This window comes from Gopherus evgoodei, chromosome 19, assembly GCF_007399415.2.
Source record: "Gopherus evgoodei ecotype Sinaloan lineage chromosome 19, rGopEvg1_v1.p, whole genome shotgun sequence".
Classification (NCBI taxonomy): domain Eukaryota; kingdom Metazoa; phylum Chordata; order Testudines; family Testudinidae; genus Gopherus; species Gopherus evgoodei.
The window spans coordinates 13,539,130-13,564,758 of NC_044340.1; the positions used below are offsets into that span (position 1 = coordinate 13,539,130).

General features: G+C 44.2%; 1 protein-coding gene across 1 annotated transcript in view; it reads right to left on the reverse strand.

Annotated features, from left to right (window-relative positions):
* UBASH3B (ubiquitin associated and SH3 domain containing B) overlaps positions 1 to 24,608 on the reverse strand; it is a 101,832-nt gene extending 77,224 nt beyond the window's left edge. Inside the window, exon 1 of the mRNA XM_030538426.1 lies at positions 24,120 to 24,608. Within this exon, the coding sequence (XP_030394286.1) occupies positions 24,120 to 24,283 (164 nt within the window). The 5' untranslated portion in view covers positions 24,284 to 24,608. The remainder of the gene's footprint in view (positions 1 to 24,119) is intronic.
* Between the last annotated feature and the right edge of the window lie 1,021 nt (positions 24,609 to 25,629).

The following is a 25,629-nucleotide window of genomic DNA, read 5'->3' on the forward strand; positions in this document are numbered from 1 at the left end:
CTTCTTCCCCTGTCTCCCCTCCTACGTGCACTGCTTGCACAGACCTTGGCTACCTACTGGAGTTTTCAACTGCCTGCCAAGTCCGCCAGTATATAAATAATGATTTGGCATCATTTACACAGGAGATGCACAATCTGTAACTGATTGCTGCAAATAACAAGCAAGCTGAAAAGGGAGCTCAAGGCCCTAACTGATTGGGCTCTGAGTATTAGGGTGGCCAACTTTTTGGTCTGGAAGGTAACTCTTGTCCAGCGTCTTTCAACCAAGGATTTCAAAGCATTTTGCAAATACTAAGCCAGGTCATTAAGTCCCATGGAATGCAATGAGAGGGCTGCTCTGCTGTCTTGCGGTAGTGTTGCTTGCTCGGTTGGACAGTATGCTACATGGGGTTCGGCTGCAATTGTAAGCACTCACCCTGCTCCAGAGCAGAGAGAAGGTTTGGTAACAAATCTTGCTAAGAATTAGGAAAGTCCTGCCTAGATTAAATCATACAAAGCTGACTGTGTGCCTTTACCCCATGCAACCTGCTAAGGGCTAAATTACATCTCCCCGGTGCAGGTGCAGCAGAAGTAAGGAACCATTTCCCCCGTCTACACAGTGTGTCTACATTCTGCGACATTCATCCTGGAGGCCGCCTGTGAGGTGGGGGAAGGCCAGGTGGAGCTCTGATTGCAGCACTCCTGACCTCAAGAGGGGGCATGTCATGGCAGATGCAGGTATGGCCTCGGCCCCTATCTCTTATGCAAAGCCTCACATGCTGCTTTGCATTTTTATAGTCATGCCCTCTTCTATTGCTGTGAGCTCTGAGCAACATTCTTAGCCATATCCTCCATGGAATCAGTGCTGACTGGGTGAGCTGCATCCTATGAGAAAGGGCACACGCTAGAAATGAGTTTTTCTCCAGGTTAGAAGCTGTGGGTTCCATGTTTAGAGCAGGACTTAGACTTCTGGAGGCCCAACTTCAAACTGGGTCTGGGAGAGGGTGAGTTCTGGGAAGCTGCATTTCCCCCGGACCTGTCTGCACAAGCTGCCCCTCTAGTAAATGAGGAAAATACTAGGTATGTTCCTCACAGACGTGCCGTAGTTTTTCTTAATGCCTCTTTGTATGAAATGCTCTGAACATCCTCAATGAAGGATGCTATGTAAATGCAAAACATTCCTATTAACAATTCATAGATGTCTTTCTTACGGAGAGTATTGAGATTTCTCTCTCAACGTGAACATTCAACAGGGTGGAATATTTGTCTTTGATCTATCATTCTAGCAATTCAGTTCAACAGAAGCCAACAGACTACTTAATATCTTCCTTCAGTATTTTCCCAAGTTGCATTTGTAGTCTTTAAAAAACAAAAAACAACACCACCACAAAAAAAACCCATTCTAAGATGTATGCACAGGATGTGTGATTGCAAAAGGTAGAGAGAGGAGGTTGTAAAATGCCGTTATTACACCCTTGGTAGTTCACAGGATTTCCAGTTTAGCCCCGGAACTGAAAAGTGACCCATTTTTGTGAGGCTATTCAAATACCATCAGGCCTTGTCTCCTGTAGAATGTAACAGCTGCACCTGCTAAGAGAAGATTGACCCAAGATCACTTAAAAGTAGCCTTCAGGCACTGAACAGCTTTGAAGTGGCCCATGTTTAGATTCCATTCAGCCTTCCAAAGACACTTGGGGAAGGTTTTAATTTTAATCCCAGCATCTGGTGCACATTTGGTGGTAGAATAAAGATTCATTCATACTACATGCACAGATTTGCCTCTGCACTGTTATGGGGCTTGTGCCAAACCTATAAAGGGTGGTGTTTTCTCCATATTTGACCTGAAAATTCCACTCCAAACCTTTGAAGAAGTTTAAACCAATATCTCCATTTGTCCAGGGGTGGGTCAAAGAGGTGGTGTCTGGATCTAGATTAGAGGGGAGAATCAGGTTCCAGGTTGAATCATGTTTGGGGTTCCTATTTGGTTATGGATTAAGACAGTACTGAAATCTTGCATGATTTCTAAAATATCAAATAGTAGAAATATTGTGAGATCACCTGGATTTTGCCCATATCCAGAAAATATCACTCTTGTAATTTTGGAACCAAAACTGTAGAGACAGAATTGCTCCTTGGGAATCCAAATCTGAATTTTCCTCCGCTAACGCAAAACAGTTTGGATTCAAGTTCTGATTTTGCCATCTCTAGCTGAGACCAACCTTCAACAAAATCTTGGAAGCAGCCTTGTGCTAGTGCTAGGCAAAAAAAATCAGGTGTTAATCCATTATCAAATCTGCAGGAGACTGTGTATTTAATCCAACAGTCTGTAACGATTGCATGCACTCTAACCACTGGTATTAGTTTATCAGGCAAATTATGTCTCACCTCAAGCTGTGCACAGTAAGCATGCAATATGCGAATGCAAAAGGTGGGACTGGGACTCAGACATGGGGTACATTGTCAAAAGTGCTTTCATGATTTAGAAGCCTAAATCCAATTTTCAAAAGTGTCTTAGGTACTCTGCAGTATCTCATTGACTTTTTCATGGCACTTAGGTTCTTAAGTCACTTAGGAGTGAGACGTCACTTTAGTACTTAGCAGTCACTTGCATGGTACATAAAAACAGCATTTTCATATCCCTGCTAGGACTGAAAATAGCTCTGAACATAAAGGGCCAGATCCTCAGCCGGTATAAACAGAAGTAGCTCAGTTGAAATCATGGGTGTGGTTCCATTGACTTCAATGCAGTGACACCTATCAGTGCCAGCTGAGGATATGTTCAGAAGCCAAGTTGCAGCTTTTGGAACAGAAACTATTATAAAATGTCAGAGGCATGCCGAGTGCCATCTCGTGAGTTGTACAAACAAACAAGAGAACCATCCAGCAGAAGTGAATAGTTTTGCCACCCACGCTGCTGATACGATACCCTTTGTGCTTTTAAAGGCCTGCATATTCATTTATGAGGCATCTGTCCATTTTATTTTTGTAGAGATCATGGTCTTTCCATTTGGGACTGAATCATGGTCTAAAGGAAAGTAAATGGCCAAACTCTCACTGGCTGCAAGATCTGGCTCTCAAACTGTAGATGAGATCAGATTAACTCCAGGACAAACGATGAGGTCCTTCATAATTTTTACTCGTGCCCACTCCTGTTCACTGCACTGGCATTTTTCCTGACTAAGCAGTGTACAAAACTGAGGGCCAGATTCTGCACTCATTGACATGGGTGAATCCAAGGTAACGCCAATGACCATATTTTGCATTTACACTGTTGTAACTGGGAGTACTGTAGTATAAAAAAGATGTCTGGATTTTGCCCCTTGATTTTAAAAAGCTTGGCTCAGGGACCTTGTTTTATATACCTGTAAAGAACCATGTATTATGTTACCTATTAGGTTCTAACAAGCTGACGCTGGTATTTTCAGAGGCGCCCAAGGGAATTAGGTGCCTGGGATTTAATACCATCAAGTGTCCAAACTACTGAATGATTCTGTAAACTGATTTATAATCCAGTCCTTCCCTGTTGATATTGGCCACAGGAAACCGCTCTAGCAGCCTGCTGATAAGGGACCATGTTTAGACAGTTCTTGCTAACCCTGACTGGTTGTAATGTACACTGGGCCTAAGTGACATAAAAATGCTTCAGAACTTTAGGGCATTCGGGATGCAGATCATAGGTGCAGGAACTAAGGGTGCTGCCGCACCCCCTGACTTGGAGTAGTTTCCATTATATACAAGATTCACAGTTCAGTGGCTCTCAGCACCTCTGCTATACAAACTGTTCCAGCAGCTCTGATGCACATTGTCTAGTGAGGAAAGATCCCCAACCAGCACCTATCTGGCAACTTAATCTCTACATGTTGAAATCTCATGCTGAGCATTTCAGTTGTTTATCATACACATGCACATAGCATTCTAGAACATAAGGATAATTTTCTTCTACTGGTTGTTCTGTTGTTCACACAAATCAATATTTCTCCAGACTCCTACAGTAACTTCCATCCTTAAATTCCCTCTACTTCCGTTTTAGATCAATAAGATCAGACTCCTCTAAATTATGTTGGTTATGATGTGATTACAGTCCATAACTACATGCTCATTGATTTTGATGTGGCTTTTCATATTGTCTTTGTCATGTCTCTATGAACTGCCATGGGCCAGATCCATCCCTGGTGTAACACTTTTAATGGAGTTATAGCAGGAAAGCATGTGGCCCTAATGGATTAGACACATTGGTCAATGTATTTTGTGCTGGCAAAATATAGACTTAGAATAATATACAACAGTTGCTAAACACATCTAAAAGGATCAAGCCTATGCCACATACAGCAGCTTTTTTCTAATATCCATTGATTTGTAATATACATCAGCAGCACACACAGTAATGGATCAGAAGGAGACTTGGGTAGATTTGGCAAGTGGTGGGGTGTGTTAACCTTTTTATTTCAGGGCCACTCAGTGTACTTTCTTAACCCCCCCGAGGACTGTAGAAGGAAATAACTATAGTACACTGATAACAGCACTTGGAGTTCAGTATGGGTGTGTGTGTTGGAGGGGTGGCTTAGTAACACAGGGTTTGAAACATAGAAGGACTAACTGCTCTCTCTCAGATTGCTGTAGATCAGGAGAGACATCACTGAATTCAAGGGAATTACAATGGTGTAAACGTGCAACCCCACTGAGTTCAGTGGAATCACTCTTGACTTACACTGGTGTAAACGTGCGATCAGAATCAAGCCATTTCACTTCCTGAAATCGCTGGTTTGTATCCTGCCAGGGTCAGCTCAGCCCTTTGCCCTTCCAATTGTGTGCAACCATGCAGTGGTGCGACTCTTTCAGAGAAAACCACAATATCAGAGGTCCTGTGGGCAATACACAGACACTAAATGTAAAGCACTTGGCATAAGATTAGGGGCGTGCGAGTGCTTTGGTGTCCAAACCATTTCCCTCCCCCCTCTGTGCAGTGCCCTTTGCACTGATTGCTTGATAACCTTCTTCCCAGAAGTGGCTGTTGCATGCACAGTCTATAATTTGCACAGCCCTGTAAACTACAAGGCACTATATAAATGTAAAATATTATTGGGCACGCACCTGTACCTTGTAGTCTGTGATCAGGAAGACAGATTAAGGCCTAAGCAGACCTACTATGTGGTAAAGCAGGTTGTGTTTGTACAATTATAATGCCCCCACATGTTCACCCTGTGGGCTGAACGAGTTTCTCTCAACAGGCCTGCTGATAGTCAGCTAGACTGATGCGAAAAGGCTGGAGGCTAGACATAACAGCCCTGGCAGAGGGGCCTATCGGAGTGTCCCAGTGCAGCTAGCAGCCCAGAGGAGGGGGTTGGCCAGGGTGTCAAAGATATGGATGGGGTGTCCCTTATGCCCTGTGTCCGTTGTGCCCCCTGTAATAGCCCACAGAGGTTACTGAAGAAAGGTACAAGTTAGGGCTTTTTCCAGGACTGGCCTAGGTTTGTCTGGGGGCTGACCCAAATAACCAGAAAATCACTTTAAAAAAAACAAACAAAAACCACCACCCAACTTTCAGGAGGGGTTTAATCCATGATGAAGAAGGGGGAAAGAGTAAAAAAGCCCACCTTTTAACACTCCCTGTGCAGGTAACCTTTCACTATGGTGCGTATGTAAATACACCCTCAGTGCATCTGGGTCCATTGTCCGTCCCTAATTCCACTGTTAGAAGGCTAAAAATACAGCTGATGGGTTATGTAGATTTACAGCTATTCATCTGAGGGTTTGTGACCTTTGTTTAGTTCTTAGCCACTGCTCTGTGACACATTTCCTGCGCTGGGCAGACATGTTCTGAGCTCAAGGTCAGTAGCGTTGCTGTCTATCAGCCTCTTGTGATCAGATACACATGTCTGGGAGAGGGACCGGAGGAAAAGGAAGGAAGACTGCACTTCTGAACAGGATTCAACTGTTTAATTGTCTTAAGCTACCTTAGGAATACAGGGTTCAGCGAGAGGATTAAAAATACACACAGCAACACAGGCAAATCTACAGCATGTTTGTGCAACGTGCTTGGAAATTGTTAGCACTGATGAGATATGAAGTCTCCCGGTACTATTACATTTATACTGAATGGTTTCTAATGGTGGGGCAGAGGGGAAAGAATTATTTCATTGAAGAGGAAGGGCACTGATGGAACTATGCTGCAGGTTTGGGGAGTCAGGTGAAATTTTCAGAAGTGCTTCGGTGACTTAGGCATCACTGGAAAGTCAATGGGATTTAGGTGCCTAAGTCATTTAGGCACTTTCTGAACATTTTACACAGCTTCTTCACAGATTTTAAGGCACACAGCTTTGTAAAATACGTGGCCTGCTTCTTCCTGCTTAATCACTTATACCTGTGCAGAGTGGGTGGCAAACATTGCTATTCTGACTTATGGTGATCAGATGTCCCAATTTTATAGGGCCAGTCCTGATTTTAGGGGCTTTTTCTTATATAGGCACCTATTACCCCCCACCTCCTGTCCAGAGTTTTTGCACTTGCTATCTGGTCACCCTGTTCTGACTTTGTAAGGCAAAGCAAAGGTCTTAAGTCCTATCCCCCTATTCTCTGCAATCAATGGGACCTAAACACATGCCTTCAGTTAGACATGTGCTTAAAGACTTTGCTGAATGGGAAGCTGTGGGTATGTCTCCATTGCAATCAGGAAGCGCAACTGTAGCACGTGTAGGGATACCCGGTGCAGCTCCAGGCCTCAGCACGCCAAGCGCGTGCTTGTGGCAGCATGCCACTGGGGGCGCTCTGCCGGTCGCCGGGAGGGCAGCAGGCAGGGTGCCTTCGGTGGCATGCCTGCGGAGGGTCCTCTGGTTCTGCGGCTTTGGTGGACCTCCCGCAGGCGTGCCTGTGGATGGTCCGCTGGTCCCGCGGCTCCACCAAAGCCGCAGGACCAGCGGACCCTCAGCAGGCACGCCTGCAGGTGGTCCACCGGAGCCACGGGACCGGCGAGCGGCAGAGCACCTCCCGCGGCATGACGCCGTGCTTGGGGCAGCGAAATGTCTGGAGCTGCCCCTGGGGATACCCCAGCTAAAACCCCACGGATACCCCTGCTAAAAATTATGTAGGAGGAGCAGCATGCACTAGCTGGCTGTGACCTGGGGTATCTACTCAGGTAGCTAGTCCAGGCCACGGCTGTGCTGTTTCTATTGGTGAGCTAGTTCAGTCAAAGCTGGGTTTGTCTACACATGCTGCAGTCATCTCCTGATTGCCAAATGCTCTTCTCTACACTCAGGACTAACCCCAAATGGCCCAGATGCTTCAGTGCCGAACTCTAAGCAATTGGTGTAAATCCCTGCATGTTCTTGTCTATTGTTAGGGCTCAGTTACACCACTAACGGAAGTGGAGCTATTCAGCTTTACTGCACTGGCTGAAGCTAGTTTACAGATGACCTGGATAGGACTAGTGTGCAAGTGGGGGAGAAAGATCTCCGCTTAGATTCTCATTCACTTCAGTGAGCTGTGAATCAGGCCCTTAAATGAGAAGCAATAATGATGCATTACAGTAACAGCAGCTGCCAAAGCCATCATTTTGGGGCATTCCATACTTCCCTGCACATGAAAGAATGATCTGATTAAAATTAAAGACAAAAATCTGTTGGAAATTTGTGTTTCTACAGGAAACTATGGGCTGGGGAAGCCTACACTGATATATGAGAGAGAGAGAGAGAACCACCCGACCTTTTCTAACATAGTCTGAGAGTTACAATGATGGATTTAAAAAGTGCCATATTGCAAGAGATCAGAGTTAGAGCTGATAACAAGAAAGAACAGCTTCCTCTGGCTATCGCTTCTCATTTACTATAATACAATCTACTTCTTAAAAAAAAAAAAAGCTTTTTAAAATAGATTTTAGACCTCCTCCCCTTCATGAAATATGGTTAGAAAGTTGTAGGCACTAATAATACAAAAGCAAGTCTTGTTGTGGTCATTTTGTGCCACATAGAATAGAGGACGAAGCTAAATTCTGCTCTTGGTTAAAGCCGTGTGAATCCAGAGTGGCTCCAAGGCTTTCAGTGGAGTGACTCCAAGACTACAGCAGAATTTGCCCCACGATAATCTACAGTTCTGTGTGAGGGAAACTGACAAAATTTTAGGAGAATTACCAAGACCATATTAAACAGTGGTCCTGAAGAAGCCAGGAGCTTCAAGGATCCCGGCTCTAGTGAGGATTCACTGTGTGACTTTGGGCAAGGTTGGAGTCTTTCCTTAGGCACCTCAGCCATGTGACTCCAGGGGGCAGGTTCCCATTTGTGGATCGCTGAGCAGAGCTAGGCAGCTCTTTGCAGTCTGGACTTAGGCGCGAAACTGGTGTATGCTGCCATCTCCCCCTCTCCCCCTTGTCAATACACTTTATTTTGTAGATCACATTATTTGGGGCCCTTTCTCTCCCCATTCATTGTGTATGGAGCCTGGCACCTAATTCAGCTTTGTGGATCATAGGGCTGTTCCTGTGATTTGTTAATAGGTGCCATGACGCTCAGGTTTGTAACGCATAGTCCACTCACGGTGTTTTTGAAAACTTGACTCCTGGGCTTTATACCTAACTCTGCCACTTACTTACTGCCTGGCTCTGGACAGGTTACTTTGGGTCAGCTTTTCAAAAGTAGCCTTTAATTTTAAGTGCCTTAATTTTAGATACCTAAGGGGCCTGATTTTCACAGGTGATGAGCACTCACCCTCCCCAGTGCCCAGAATAAAGATTCTAGATGCTCAGCACCTCTAAAAATCAGTGTTTAAAATGGGGCACACAAACCCTCTCCCCCATGCAAAAAAGTCACTTTTGAAAATTTAGGGTTTGTCTTTCTGTACTGCAGTTTCCTCATTTGTGAAATGGGGATAATAATAATTCCATGCCTCACAGTGGTGTGAAGATTGACATTTGAAGTACTTAAATTCCAGTTGTCTATAGGGGTGCATACAATTATTATAGCATAATGTGTATGTTTGAAATTAAAACTCCAAGAAGAGTGAATCCTTGCATGTGTACGTCCATTGGGTCAGAGGCTCCAGCAACAGAATGGTCTGTGGGTAGAGTGATAGTTACAAATGCAACCAAATAACTGAATCATGCAAAATATCATCATAAACAGGACGCATAGTACATATTTTAAAAAAACAACTAGCTGATGAAAACCAGGAGGAAATGTAATTAGAGACACTAATCCAGATAACCAAATGTAGCTATTCTAATGCTGGATCAGAGCTGGCTAACTGGAACACTGACAGTGATGTGGAATCAGCAGAAATTCTGACTGTGCTATGGAATTTAAAAATAAAGGTTTTTGAAAGACCCCCATCCAGAAAGCACCTAAGCATGCGAGTAGTCCCAGTTGAAGCCAGCGGGACTACTCATGTGTTTAAGCAATGTATTTAAGTGCCTTTGCCAGACTAGCTCCTAATTAATAGCAATTTCCTCCTCTGAGTTGGATCGCAGTGGTGGATTCTGTGGAGTCCTGAGCAGTTTTTGAGAGCACTTTGCTTGTAGAAGGAAACTCACACTCTATTGAAAATCCACACCAGGCTCTAAATGTTCCACCCTTGTCACTCTTTAATCTTCAAAGCGCCAGTGAAATTTATGTGGTGCATTTGCCATGCATCAGCCCTCTGAACACAGATGACCTTCATGCAGACCTGTATAGATTTTGGAATGGGCATGGCCAGTGTTTCCTAGATGTTTTCAGAGGGCAGCCTGGTCTTAATATTCATCTCATTTAATAAAAGAAAAATAGGGTACAGTAGCAAGAATTTCCAGTGAATTTTATATTGTGATTGAAAAATTGTCTCCTGCTTTGACATTTACTTTGCAGCAAAGGGATCATTATCTAGTCACAACATTCAATCCCACTTTCATGATCCCAGATTAATTGTTCAGTTGTTTCAAATATTCATATGATTGGAAGAATGTTCAATAGAAGAGCCAGCTGCATACAACAGAAATTCAAAACTAACTTGTTATATCTAAGATCAAGAGAACTGGCTTGGAAAATATGAGATTCCTTCCTCACCACAGTTACACCCAACCTGTGAAACCATAAAAACCCTTTGTCCGTTCCTAAAATGACACTCAAACCAAACATACTTTAAAGTTCTGAAATATTCAGTTAATAAAACTTCTTTCAATTTATGCTACTGCCTCTGCACATCTGAGTTCAAAGGTTGGATTAGAATCTAAAATGTCATGGGAGAGGCCATTTTTGTGTTGTTTGCAGCGTAACAGTGATTTCAGACTCCTGAGATATAGACCCAGCTCTGCAGCTGACTTGCTGCATGGCTTTGGGCAAGTCACTTAGGCCAGAATCTTTTTACCTCAGATGCCTGAAGTAAATGCCCTGATTTCCAGAGGAGCTGAGCATCCATGGGCCAAGATTTTTACAAGTGATTAGTTGGCTTGGGTGCCCAACTTGGGACAACTGAAAAGGGCCTGGTTTTCAGAAAGTGCTGAGCAGCTGCTCTCTGGATATCAGGCCCCCGTAAGAAACCTCACACTGGTCATCCCAAATCACTAGTAATTTCTATGGGCCATATCAATTATCACTTCAAAGGTTTTTTTCCTCCTGCTGATGATAGCTCATCTCAATTGATTGGACTCTTCCAGTCGGTATGCATACTTCCACCTTTTCATGTTCTCTGTATGTATAAATATTTCCTGTCTGCGTGTTCTGTTCTATGCATCCGATGAAGTGGGCTGTAGCCCACGAAAGCTTATGCTGAGATAAATTTGTTAGTCTCTAAGGTGCCACAAGTACTCCTGTTCTTTTAAGTAACTTCTGAAAATCCTGTCCTGGATTTAATCAATTCTGACTCAAAAAACAAAACAAGCAAACAAACAAAAAAAAACACCCAAGGGGGAAATTCACCCTTGTGCTGGGACCCACTCAAGTAATGCAGGAGCCTTTGCTGGTCCTCTGTGAATTTCACCTTGGGCATGTTGATATTATGGGTGCTACAGCTGCACCGGTAGACGCTTCCTGTATTGACAGCAGGGATTTTTCCATTGATACAGGTAATCCACATCCCTAGGTGACAGTTGCTAGGTCAACAGAACAATTCTTCCATCAACCTTGCTGCATCTATGCCAGGGATTAGGTTTGTCTTAATTATAGTGCTCAGGATGTGTGAATTTGTCATCTTCCTCAGCAATGTAGCTAGGTTGATGTAAATTTTAAGTGTAGGATAGTGCCTTATCTATGGTACTTTTATGACTGCCCATTACCACAGTATCTGAACACCTCACAAGCTTTAGTATATTTATCCTCATCACTTCCCTGTGAGGTTGGGCACTGCTATTACCCCCATTTTACAGATGGTCAGCTGAGCCACAGAGAGATGAAGTGACTTGCTCAGGGTCATAAAACAAGTCTGTGGTGGAGCAGGGAATTGCCCCCAGGTCTTTTGAGGCCCAAGCTAGCACTCCAGCCACGGGACTATTCTGCCCCCCCTAAGTCTGCTCAGAAGTCTCAGTCTGCAGGGAGGATAATTTCCTTTAGTCAGTGGAGTAAAAGTTAGTCATGGTCATGAAAAACAGTAAAAGATAATTTGGGGGAGATATTTCAACTAGTGATTTCCAGCTTCAGGTGCTATTTGGTCTTAGTGTGTGTGAAAGCTTGGTGCTCAGAGACAAGGGCTTGTGGCTGTCTTGGCTGATTTTCATCCCGTGCTCAAATGCTTACATGTCAGAGTAACTTCCTGTTTTATTTGACAAGCTTTTCCACTGACCTTCTAAATGTCAGAAAGAATTAAAAACAGAAACCCCTGCTCTGACTGCATCTTCTCCACTCTCTCCGGGTTTCATGCAAATAATGAAGGGGACTGTGCAGCAAATAGCCATTGCGGCTTCATCCAACACCTCCTGAGGTTCATGGAAGTGTTTCCACTCACTTCAGTGGGCACTGGGTCGGGCCTTGTACAAGAGGGCGAGACTGTAACGTTTAAGCCATAGTATGTATTGGGCTAGCCAGTGAAGGGAGTGCACGGCAATCCTGGAAGGAATCCCATTTGATTCAGCCTGGATCCCTCTGCAGGGCGCAGGGAAGAGCCCTCCAGGGCAGCAACCATGTGCTTCTGCTGGAGAGTCTATTCCCCTCATGTTCTCCACACTGGCTCAGCCCCCCTGACCACAATGGAGGGGATGAAGCTCTGGTCCTACCATCATCCCAGGCCCTTGGGACAGCCTAGAGCTGCCAGTTGTGTTAGAATTACAAGCTGGGCCTTTTTCTCATTAAAAACCCTAGCAGCTCATCTACACTTTTGCTCCCACTGTTGCAATCACTGGTGGAGCAGTAGCAGTGGTGGGAACGTTCAACCACCATGTCTTCTAGGCCTCCTCTTAATACAGGGGGAGACCACGAGATCGTCAACACAACAACGATGGGTCTGCACTAGTGTTCCTGTTGGAGCTGGGAAATATTTAAAGATGAATCATCGACAGGGCCCTACTGAAGTCACAGTCCATTCTGGTCAATTTCACGGTCAGAGGGTTTTTAAAATAGCAAATTTCATTATTTCAGTGATTTAAAATTGAAATACTATGGTGTTGTAATTGTAGGGGTCCTGTCCTCAAAAGCACTTGTGGTGGGGAGGTTGCAGTACTACTACCTGTGTTTCTGTGCTGCTGCAGGCGGCGGTGCTGCCTTGAGAACTGGGGAGCTGGAGAGCGGCGGCTTCTGGCCGGGAGCCCAACTCTGAAGGCAGAGCTGCCGCCAGCAGCAGTGCTGAAGGAAGGATGGCCTGGTATGGTATTGCCACCCTTACTTCTGTGCTGTCTGCAGAGCTGGGCCCTCAGTCAGCAGCCGCCACTCTCCGGCCACCCAGCTCTGAAGGCAGCAGTGCAGAAGTAAGGATGGCATGGAATGGTATTGCATTTTTCATGGCTATGAATGTGATAGGGGCCTAATCATCTGGTATAGACACAGTCACACGATCCTTGTGGTAAGAGAGCTCCAGCACTCTCTCCCACCATGTGCACACAGACAGGTACGACATGGCTGCACAGTTCCGTGCAGCAAATTTCATAAACCGGTTCTTACACGTCTCTTAAAGAACTATTTATTCATCCAGTCTATTTTCCCATTTAGTTTGGCACTCTTAACTCACTTCTTTTAAAACCCAGTTAGCACCAGCAAGGCCTATCCAAGAACCAAACACAAGGCAGAGAAATCAACAGCCAGTTACAGGAGTTTGCTGAGAGAACAAGAAAAGAGTCCCAGCAGGAGTCCAACGCAGATTGACAAAGGAACTCCAATGACCCTGTTTTAAGGCTGACTTGACAAAGGAAGCCCCAGCAAGATGCAATGGTCAGGTACCCTAGCATCTACGACTAAATCACTGAAGTACTGTCCCTGCAAAAGCTCCCCCACTGTCTTGCATTTTAAATGGAGTTACAAGCCACGTCTCTATACCACAGCTTTTACGCAAAAACAACTTGCAGTGCTCTGAGACATCACTGTTCTTTTCAGATTGTTGGGAAGGATTTCAAATATATTGATCCTGGTTTCCATGCATCAGCTTTTGAGCAGGAGTCTTCAGTGAAATCAACCAGGCGCATTGATCCCAAGAGCTTTCATGAAGTTAATTCATATTTCTCTTGGGAGAAGATATCTACTAAGCCTCATTGCAAAGGATCAGTGCAACCAAGTTTGATTTTGAAACTGAACATTTCAATAAGGATTGTGTTTTCATGACAGCAGGACATTAGGGAGAAAACAGCAAATACTGCAGATTTTTTTACTTTTTTTTCTTCATAATTGGACCAATTTTGTAAAATCAAAATGAAGCACAAAAAACCCTGGAACGGCAGGTCCCACCATGGTGTGATAGGCCCTGATCCTGCAGCTGGCTCCAGATAAGAAGAGTCTTGTGCCTGAATGAGATGGATGCTGGAACAATGCGTGTAGAGGATTTGCTGTGAGCCATTGAACCAAACTGTAAACCTTGTATATGACGGAAACCACTTCAAGCCAGGGGGTACTGCTGCACCCCTAGTTCCAGCACCTCTGGAACCACCTATCAACCATCCACGGGTGGTTCACACTGGCATGGGAGTCTGCCATTGCACATGATACAGTTGGAGCATCGTGGCTATAGGTTGCATAGGTCTATAGGTGCCATCCCAATGAGAAGAAAATGTAGGTACGGTGACCAGACAGCAACTGTGAAAAATCAGGACAGGGGGTGGGGGGTAATAGGCACCTATATAAGAAAAAGTCCCCAAAAATGGAACTGTCCCTTTAAAAATAGGACCTCTGGCCACCCTAAGTGTAGGTGAACAGGATGGAAGATGAGCGGACATGGATCTGTGGGACATTAGGATGCCAGTTGCCACCCAACTTCACTGTTGCAATTGAACAGCATACCATTGCACCTTGACACCATACCAGGGGCTCTCTGCTGCAGGCCTCCGATTTGTGGAGCCATCTTGAGTCACTCTCTGCTCACAGCCCTCTGCACTTGGCTAAATTTACACTGACACATTTCAGACCAGAATGATCACACCGAGCAGGAGACCAGCTGCACAGCCACTGTCTGGGAAACAGCCCTACATTCTCCGTTACCTGCTGTGAGTCTTTAAAGTGTGCTCAAGCTCCCAAGTGCTCTAATTGAAGGCAGTAATGGGCATCTTGTAGGTGTGTGGATAATGGCCTGGGAGGCACAGAAGCAGTGAGTCACCATTTACAAAGATGCTGCATAGCTAGTGTAAAAATATATTTTGGGGGGGAGAGGAGGGGAATACTGAAGACATACCTTTTCCTCCCAAAGACTTGGGGACAGATTTTTATGTACTCTAAAACCTCTTTGCCTTGATAGACTGGTGCAAAGGAACCCACTGGCAGAGTGGCATAAAGGGGCCTTGGTGCAAATGAGAACCAGGCTAGTTCTGAGCAAACTCCTCAGCTGATATATATTAGCATTTCTCCAACAAAGTCAATGGCCCTATGCCCGTGTACACCAGCTGAGGACTTGACCCTTTGGATAGATACTCATAGTCAGGAAGGCCACTTTACACCCTTCCAGCAGCATAAAGGAGCGTTAAAGGGAGTGTGAAGGTAACACACTGGGTGTATATGTAATTGACATTTAGGCTCATTGTAAGGCTCCATATACACTGCCAACCTATATGAGAATCGCTCCCCCCCACACTCCACCCCCACCCTGTTTCAGAACAGTCTGAATACTGACTCAGAGAAATGATTGCAGTTTATCCACTGGTAACATACAGTGATCTGATGTTTACTATTAATTACCAACCACACTCATTTCAAGCATGTGATGAAGGGAAATATTTTTTTGTGGAGAATAAGCTAAAAACATCATATGTGGAGAGGAATGTGGTTCTTGCTAGAGAAATCAGAATAATACTGTGTAATTCTATAGTACCCTTTATTCAAAAAACTTGACAAACATTAATTAATTACGTCTATCTCTGTGGCTTCAACAAGTCAATGCACCTCTCTGATTTAATTTCTCCATTTGTAAAATGGAGAAAACACTCACTCAGCTTACATGGGGTCTGGGAAGCTCACTTCATTTATTTTTGACCTCCTATGAAGATGAAAAGTGCTAACTATTAGCTAGTATTACACTTACATAGGATGGAATTCAACGCTGTTCAGAGGGCCGTATGCAAGTTCCACTTTATCCTCAGAACAGTGGTGCCTAGAACTTTGCACCCTGCACATATTTCGCCAAAATATTATTAATGAGAAGAATCAGGAATAAAAGCTTGTATTGGAGAGAATGCTGAGATCAATACCTATCGTGCTGACCAACACTATCTCCTGTGCTCTCCCTGTGTCTGACAGTTTGCATCCAACTTGTCTCTTGTCATCTGTTTAGACTGCAAGCTCTTTGAGGCAGGCAACCTCTTTTTGTTTGGTGTTTGTATAGCACCTAGCTGTGTGTGTGTGTGTGTGTGTGTGTGTGTGTGTGTGTGTGTGTGTGTGTGTGTGTGTGTGTGTGTGTGTGTAAAATATATGTCCTGGTCCATGAGCAGGGCTCCTAAGTTACTAGTGCAATATAAATAAAACAATATTTTATATTAGTGCAAAACAGAAGAAATAGAATTTGGCAGCAAAAATCCTGTCCTTCCCCAAAAGATAAGGTATAGTTTAGGAAAATAAATGTACTGCTGCTTTATGCATCACAGGTGTCCCCAGTGTTACTGAAAACATCCCTTCCATAATCATGAGGAAAATACAGAGCACTTTGCTCTCAACTACTCATGTTCAAAGTTAAGGATGGGTTTAAGTGCTTTGCTGAATCAGGGTGTTAATGGGAACTGGATCAGATCCTAGTGGAGTAAGAATTGTTTATATTTCGTTGGGATGGGGGTGGAAAAGATAATAAGTCTGGTGCTTTTAAGAATCGAGAGAGGAAAAATATGTCTAATGCACTCCCTCCTCTCCAGCAGAAATTTAGCAGTCACTATCCACAAATGATTAATTCTGAACTATCATGAACCGCAATGCCTATTTAATAATATGTAAAAGAAAGAAATGACACTTGCTTTAAACTGCCTGTAATAAGGGTGACGGGAAGAGTGTAAGTGAAATACGGTTAAAACCTCTTTCAGTGTCAAGCTATTAAAGGTCTCGCTGTTTATCACAGTTACATATCTTCAACTTTGCCTCTAAGCTCCTAGGTTTGCTCAGCAGCAGAGTTAACCTTTTGTCAGTATTTCCATAATGATCCCCCCATTGACAAGCCTTGACTTGCATGACATTGGCCTGGCATGAAAGAGTGCAGTAGACACCCCCAGTCCCATTGACATTTGACAAAGTCAGGGGGAGGGCGGGGAACACAAATAAACAAACAAAATCTATTTGACCTAACAAAATTGCTCTTTTTAAAAAGTTTTGTCCTATTGGCTGGTGTGTTTGAGATAGAGCCATGGCACTTCTCCCTGACCCCCATCTACTTATCTTTTGAAGCTGCTCCAGTTTCTGGTGAAAGTCATTGGCAACAAGATCAGCCCTTTGCCCACACAACAAATCCCCAGTGAGAAGGACAAAAACAAGCAAATGTTATGTTGCTTGCATTTATTTTGCTATCAAAGTGGGCTAAGGTCCACAGGTCCCTAGCAAGTTTCTAATGTCTCCTGGGATACTGTAAAGGTTTGACAGCCCTGCAACATATAGAGTTCTGAGATGCAGGATCACGGGGATCAGTGTACTCCCACTGACTTGTCTCTAGACCGGGAACTCATCAGATAATGCTATTATTTGTATGTTTTAATGCAGGATCCCAGTAAGGGGAGCTAACCGCACAAAGGTGCAATGCAACTCTTTCCCTGCCTCCCAAACTAGGTGTGTGTATAAGAAAAACGTCCACCAGGAAGCTTTCATTCTGCACGGCTGGCACTTACACAGCAAATATCCCAATGACTCCTTGACCTTGGCATGGTTGTTATACGCAATCTTTGCATAAGGATGCACCATTCTTAAACAGTTCTCCCAGGCTCCCAGGCACAAGTGTCCTGGTTGTCAATATTGCAGAAATGTCTTTTTATTTCACCTCCCTCGGCTCCCCTCCCACCGCCTCAAGAAACAGGATTACTGGGAAGACAGGTCAAGCTGTGGTTTATGTATAAAATACCTCCAAGCAAAGATGCAGTATTGCTCCAGCCACAGCACTTTAGGTTGTGATCTTATCACAGGGACAGGCTTGGTCAGCACTTGAGTCAGATGGTCTCTTTTGCAAGCACTGCAGTTCAATGGGTGTCACTCTTCTCTCTAAGGCCTGGATACAGCCATGAGCTCTGTGCCAGAGATGTCTGTGTCTGCCCACCCAGAGCCCCAGAGTACAGGGGTGTACATTCAAGGAGCTCAATGCAGGTCTGGGGTCTAACCCAGTATAGAAATAATGTCCCAGCATGGTCTGTGGTAACACTGGGGAGTCACTGCCTTTTGAATGACACATAGAAACAGTGATCACTTGTAATTAATAAAGGTCCTCTTCAGAAATGATTAGGGATGTCACATCTAATGTCATGGCTAGAATGCAACTCAGATGACTGCAGTCATGTGTCTTCCCAAATTTTCTTGCAGTTTCAACTTCCTAAAGTCTCCTGAATTTCTTTTCCTAAAAACTGGTGTAACATTAGGGTGCACTGTTAAACAGCTGCCATGTTTGAACCCAGAGGTGGCTGCCTTTCACGGTCGTCAGAGTGGGATGAAAAGTGCTATAGAGAGTGTAAAATCACATTTTTCTCGAATGCCTCTACAATATTATGTGACTTTCTGCACTAATAGCTGTATCATTTTAGTTTTCTTTGATATGTAAAGGTTATCATGTTATCTGGCTTGGGTGACCAGATTGCAAATGTGAAAAATCGAGACAGAGAGTGGGAGGTAATAGGAGCCTATATAAGAAAAAGACCCAAAAATTGGGACTGTCCCTATAAAATTGGGACATCTGGTCATCCTAGTCAGGGCTGTATGCAGACTGTGTTGAGGTAGTTCTGGAAAACAAGATTTGCTTTGCTTGTCCATCCTTATAGCATACATTCTCTTAGCCTCCCTCAATATTCCTTGACTATCAAAATAAGACTACCTCATCAGCCCCTATCCTCAAACAACTCCCTTGGCTCCCTATTCATTTCAGGACAAACTGTCCTCCCTGGTTTCTAAAAACCCTCTCTGAATTTGACCTTGCAGACCCAGGGCAAAATTTTCAAAAATGTTTAGCTCCTAAGTCCCATTTTCAAAAATCACTTAAGGCCAGATTTTCAAGGACTAAAATCCATGGGGGTTAGACACCTGACCTGCGTTGGTGCTTTTGAAAATTCCACTAAGTGCCCATTTGCATCTTTAGACATGTAAATTCCTTTGAAAATCTGGCCCTTATGATCTTAAGTTCCTAAGGCATGTTTGAAAATGGGACTTAGGCACTTTTGAAATTTTTTACTCTGTCTTTTAATATTTCTTCTGTCTACAAACTTCTAATTTGTCCCATCATACACTCTTGTCATTCTTGGTGCAAATGCCTTCTCTGAGATGCATGGAACAATCTCCCTATAACTCTCTGCCCAGTTAATCATCCAGATTTCCAGCTCTCCTCTGAACATTTTTCTTTCCTCCCTTCTCTGATTGTTTAGTTCCTTCTGTTTATTATTTCTTGTTGTAACTACATGATTTAAATCTGTAATGCATTTCACAATACAGATTGCATTAAAAGCCCTATACAAAATAAAGATGGTGTATTACAGCCAGTCTATCTGAATGATTGCTCCATTTCTCTTTTTACTCACCTTTCTCATTTCCTCCAATCGGTTTCATTCTGGTTTTTTTTTTTTAAACAAAAAAAAAAAAAGAAAAACGACAGTAAGATATGTGAGAGACAAGGTGGGTGAGGTTGTATCAGATATGAAGAAGAGCTCTTTGTAGCTCAAAAGCTTCTCTCTCTCACCAACAGAAGACCACTAAAAATATATTGCGCCACCCTTATCCCTCATACCCTGAGACCAACACAGCTGCAACAATACTGCAAACAGTAGGAAATGCATTCAGAGACAGGGGAAGGTGCTCTTTTTCTTAAGAATGGTTTTGTGATTAAGATACTGGACTGAGCCTCGGGTACGTGAGTTTAATTCCTCATTCTGCCACGGCAAGTCACTTAATTTCTCTGTGCTTCAGTTCCTCATCTGTAAAATGGGGATAACAATACTTCTCATTTTTGTAGTCTGTAAAGATCTTTGAGACATGGTCTGTCTTTGGCTACGTGTATATTCTATGCCTAACACAATGGGGCTTTTAGGCACTACTGTAATACAAATAAAATAATAATAATCCATCAGTCCTGGGGCAGAATTTGCAGTAAAGTCAATGAAAATTCCACATGTGGAATGATAGTGGGATATGGCCCCAAATGTATGTTTGCTGAAGCCTTTTTCCAGTGTTCCTTCCCTACAGCTGCTAACTCAATTGCAGTATCTGTGTTCAATTGCACAGCCCAGCCCCATGCTTCCCTCTTGGATCCATTCCAGCACAGATGTACACAATTGTTCAGAGGCCCCAATGCTGAACCTAGGAACTTCAGCACGTGAACCAGACCATTTAATTACTCAAGATATTCCTCAAGCCAGGATGCAGAATTTCATCTGTTAAAAAAAGCCAGAGTATGCAAAAAGCCTTCTGTCTCATTACTCCCAAAAACAGTTAAATAAGTACTCAAAAGGGAAAAAATAAGCACTGCAGAGAGAAAAGCAGACCTGGATGAGTAATATGTAAGGGATTGCTTATTCAATCAGTTACGCCTTTTTCTTTAAAACTGTTCACCGAGTGAACAGATTGGGATCTTCAACAAATTTGGTATTTAAAATTGTTGACTAAATAATCCCTTGGTCTGCAGCTTGCTTCTGAGTGTCCAGAATTTGAAATGGAAGGGGTTTTGATTAGACATGTGGTACTATGTATATTTGTATTACAGGAGCACGCAGAGGCTCAAGCCAAGATCGAGATGCCATTGTCTTGAGTGCTGTACAAATGAAGTCCCTGCCCCAAGTAGCTTATGGGCATGGTACCAGTATATTCTGTTCCATGGCTGGATGCAATTGGTTCTAGCGTGATTACATACTTAAAATCCACTCTCTTCCAGTATGCCCTTAAAAATTGCTCTGTCAAGGATATTCCCATCAGTAAACATGTTCATTAGGGGTGGAATTTATTCCTGCACAGAAGGTCAACCCAAGGCTCAAAGCACTACTTGAATCCTTCTTAAGTCTCACTAAAGCCCAAAGAGCTTAAGTGATGCACAGACCTTGGGCTGTTCCTGTGGACAAGGCTGAATTTCAGCCTAGAATATTTGCAAAAAGCTAGCGCGATAGGGGCACACACATGGGGGAAGTGAATTTATTTCAGGCTCCAATTTTTTTTGTTTTTTTCAGTATTCTCCCAGCGTTAGCACAAACCCTGGAGGGATAGGAGCCTCTTTACTGAAATGCTGCGATGTTGCTCTGTCTGTTACTAGGCAAACATGTTTTAACAGCACAGAAAACACGTTTGGAACACAGGGGAGAGTTTCACTATGTAGAAATTGGACTCAGTCCCTCTAATTTGAGGCTCATCATAAAGTAATAAATACTCATATTCTAACTCCTGCTGGTACTCCATAGCTACCAAGGACCAAAACAAAACATCATCATCTTGGTTCTGCTGAGGTGGGGGACAGGAAGTGGTGTAGCTTTGTGTGTTGACTCCTCTTTGGCCCCCTGCATGATTCATTATTGAGCTCAACCCAGTGTTCTCCGTGGGAATGTGGGGTCGTGTACAGGAGGGGAAGTGGCAGAGTTATCTAGTGGGATGGAAACCTCGTGGATCCACTGTGAACTTCCTGAATACACCAGTCGCCCATGGAACTTATTCCCACGCAGTGTCCCGCTCTGTTCTCCTACAGTGATAGCTGAGCCACATACAGAGAATGTCTACACCATCAAGCTGAGTGCCCCCAGCGTGGGCCTATTGTCTCCAATGGGCACATATTCAGGGTGGCTAATCCTACCTGCCACTTGCACCACCTCAGCTGTACTCAGTAGGGTGTTAGCTCAACCAGGGCTAGCTAGTGAGGATAAGCCTCCTCGAGCTGGGAATTGCAGCTCTAGCTCGAAGTGCAGATGTACCTATACAAGTTGATAAGCCTGCTGCAGCTTTGACTAAGAGCTGGGCTTTGGCAGCAGTAGCTCACGCTTTTAGAACCAGCGGTCCCAGGTACAATCGACCTACCCTGAGCCATGCCAATTACATTAAGCCTTCTATATTTTCACTGAGTTTGTCATTTATAATGTGCTACAGAATCATAGACTTCAAGGTCAGAAGGGACCATTACGATTGTCTCGTCTGACCTCCTGCACAACGCAGGCCACAGAATCTCACCCACCCACCCCTGTATCAAACCCCTAACCTATGTCTGAGCTATTGAAGTCCTAGACACTTGAATATGTAAATCTCAGCCTTAGTCTCCTCCCTTTGCACAGAAATGTGCATTTGGATAAAAGGCTTCTTCTGGGAAGCAGCAATCTTGTGGGAATCACCCCGACAACCTGCTCTGTACTGCTTAGAAACCCTGCACTTTTGGGATCCTGACCACTGACCTGTGGATTATTCCATAATAGCCCACCATGGGCAGCAGCAACTACCAGTCTGCTTTTATTTTTATTTTGCTTCTTACTTACATTTTAATAACCAGTTAATTGCAACATTATCAGCAGACTGGGATACAGTGCCAAGAGCTATGTTACACACTGAGTCATCTAATTCCAGCACAAAGTTTATCAGTTCAATATACTATTATGGTATCCAGTTGTATGTAAAGAACTAGCTGGTTTCCCCCCTGAGTCCAAATACTTTATGATAATTAGCCTTTAAGTTTGGGGGTATTTTTGCTACCTGTTCTTTGTAACTGTTGTTTGGTTAACTCTCCCAGCTGGTCTGTCTAGGCTTTGGTTTTATTTTTATGTACTGCAACTATGCAGCAAGCCTTCGTTATGCAAGGATGTGAATTGCATGGCAACCAGGTACTCAGCCAAAGGTAAAATAGTTGGCTGTCAAACTAGACTTCACTGTCATAGAGATAATTGTTTTTATCTTTCATATCAAGCATTTCTTTCCCCCATCTAGGCTGAGTAATATGCTAGTGCATTTCCATCCAGTCTGGGTGCATTAAGTCATTGCTTCCTCAGTATGCCAATCTGCAAGCATCCTGTTTAAATGCTACATCTCACTTTCTATATATGGCTATAGATCATTGACACACATATAGAGCATAAGTAGGACAACTGGAGAACGCAACATTGGATTGTGAGTGTGTGTATGTTCTAGTGAAAGTCATGGTGGTCATATGAATCCATAGATGTCTATCCTTAAAATCATGTGCATCTGTGTAGCTATACAAAATTGTACACAAAATAGTCGGAACCCAGCTGAGTTCTGATATCTCAACTACAAAAGGCAAATCTAGGCAGATCAAGCAATCATCCAAATTCCCCTAGTTTGTTATACAGCCTGAAGTACCCCACTCAGTAGCCATCATTTTAATAAGGGGGTCGGGGAGGGTCAGTATTACATTATATTGAGGTTGCTGCCTAATGACTTCTAAGCACATCAAAGAAATGTTACAACAGATTACGGCTAAATTGTGCAAGAAAAACACAGGAGGTTGGATTCCAAAGATTTGGCGTTTTGAACACTGCTTCCATTGAGTTCATGGGCAGGTAGATTACAGAAATCAGCTCAGGTGATTGAATGAGCTAAAATAACTGCTGAGGAATAACCATTGTCAAAATAGTGGCTAAGGAATGTGGCTTCTAACTGCACATTGTTGAAGTCCAGTCTCCTGTCTAGCTGGACACCCAAAACTTCTGAACCAATTTCTCACCACGATAGGGATACAGGCCCGTGTAGCTTAGCGCATCCATTCAGCAGCCAGGCCTGGCACTGTTTTCACAGTCCTGTTAATAAGCTTATTTTTTTCGTTGCACCACAGCCCGGAATGTGTGCACTGCTACCTTGACAGGGCTGTACATCGTGACATCAAAACCATGAGCCTGGATGAATAACAGTCGCCGTAAAATAACAACCCCTCCAGCCAGGGCTGCTGCAAAGAATGCTAATTTCTTCACCTGCCTTTAAAGCCCTGGCACGTACCAGCCTTCCCGAGCCCCAGTTCACTTCTCTGGCCATGCATATGCAATACACGCGCGCCACTCCCACCTCGCTGCAAACTGACACCCCAGCCTGCAAACCACTGCAGTGGATGGGCTCTGCCTCTGCAGTTCAGCAGCTCGGAGCGGAGCCTCTCCTCGAAAGCCCCCCCGCCCCCGCCCCCGCCCCCGCCCCCGCCCGGTTCCCAAACAAACCGATCCTCCAAAAAATGAAATCGGCCAAGGCCATTTGGAGCGAGGCGCACCTGCATTACCTAGCAATAAGCACCCAGCACAGGCAGCTGCGCAGCGCATCACGTTCTCCTGCACAGCCACCGGAACGCACCAGATAGACACACGCCTTCCATCCTGGAGCACCATGCAAACCAGAAATTGCAACCCCCCCCACCGCCTTTTAACCAGCTGGCCTTTATAACAGAAAAGGGGGGGCTCAGATGGGGGAGGGGGGAAGTAAAGATGTCCCAACTTACGCCCTGGCTTTGGGAAATCCCATTGATAAAAGGATATCCAGAGACGACCCGTGTTTGATTGTCCCCGTTCGGTGTTGTCTGTTTCTTCTGGGGGTGACTTTGCTGTAGAGCTCGTCTTTGGCAGCCATGGTGTGTGGTGTGGAGTTGTTGTACTGGGCCATCATTCAGCCATCGCAAGAGACACAAAACAACACAACGGAAAGAAAAAAAAAAGAGAGAGAGAGAGACAGCTGATCCACACACCGAGAAAGGCAAGCGGCTGCTGTTGTATTGCTGTGTGTGTCTCTGTCTCAGCAGCTGAGCGTGGAAACATACAGCACAGCTTCCTGGTGTAAAGCAATCCCCCCCCCCTCACCCCCAGCGCTCACAAAGTCATCGCTGGTGCTGGACTAGCGCCCCAGTTTAAAAGTCTCTTTCCCACTCTGTGCCACACATGTGCAGCAAACGAAAGCCATGCAATCGCACTTCCTCCTCTTGAAAAGTCAGGAATTTGCAATGAGTAATTTCTGAATGGACCAGAAAGGCAAAAAGAAGCCCTTGTGGGCAGGCTTTGCCTTTTCCTCTCCTGGAAACCCTCCCCTCTCTTAAAGCTGCAGTGGATTTTATAGCAAGCAACAGACATTTAACCGGTGTGCGTTGCTGAATGCTTTGAACAAGCACTGCTGTTTTTGAGCCAAACGCAGTACGCCAGTTTTTGGGGCTGCTTTTGGGAACCTAAAAGGCCAGTTCCTCAAAATATCCCTACGTGGTTGGTTGGTTGCACTGGACAGCCACATTCAAACGTGTCAGCTCCCAGTACTAGTTCCTGCTTTTTGATCTAAGCATGAAATTGCAAAAACAAAGTTTTGTCATGGGATATTTGTTTGGAAAAACTGAACATCTTAATTACAACACTGGCTTCTTGTTATTGTAGCAAATCCGTGGCCATTTTAGGGCTTACTGTTGTCATTTTAAGGCTGCATGTTAGGAGATTCCCAGCATCAGGGACAGCCTTCAGCTCCTCCTGCTCCTGACGCACAGTCCCTACAGCCTGAACATCTCAGTCTGCTCCTAACACTGTAAGGTATATGACCCACAGTTGTGCAGTTCTGATTCCAGCCAAGAGGGGGCAGTGATCCACATGCAAACTAGCTGGTTCATCACCATATTAAACCCAGAGATTGCTGGACCTAATCAAAATGAAGATTTTAATAATTATTATATTTTGAAAAGCATGGAAAGATATCACATATGTTGCATGGCTTGGACTTGAATCATGCAGAAATGCCCATCACGTTCCACATAAATAAGTGGAATGGGCCAGGCTGGACAGGAATGTGCACTTTGTCGCCATAAGCCTCTTTGGGGCTCTGCCTAAGACTATCAGATGAGCAAGGCTTTGCTGTGGTAGCCATGACAGTAGACAACTTGTAGGCAGTGGTTAAAGCAGATTGAAACAAGAGTGGGAAGCTCTCATCACACCGGTCAATGATCAGAGGGAGCTATTGGGGGAAGTGAGATGCTTACTCAA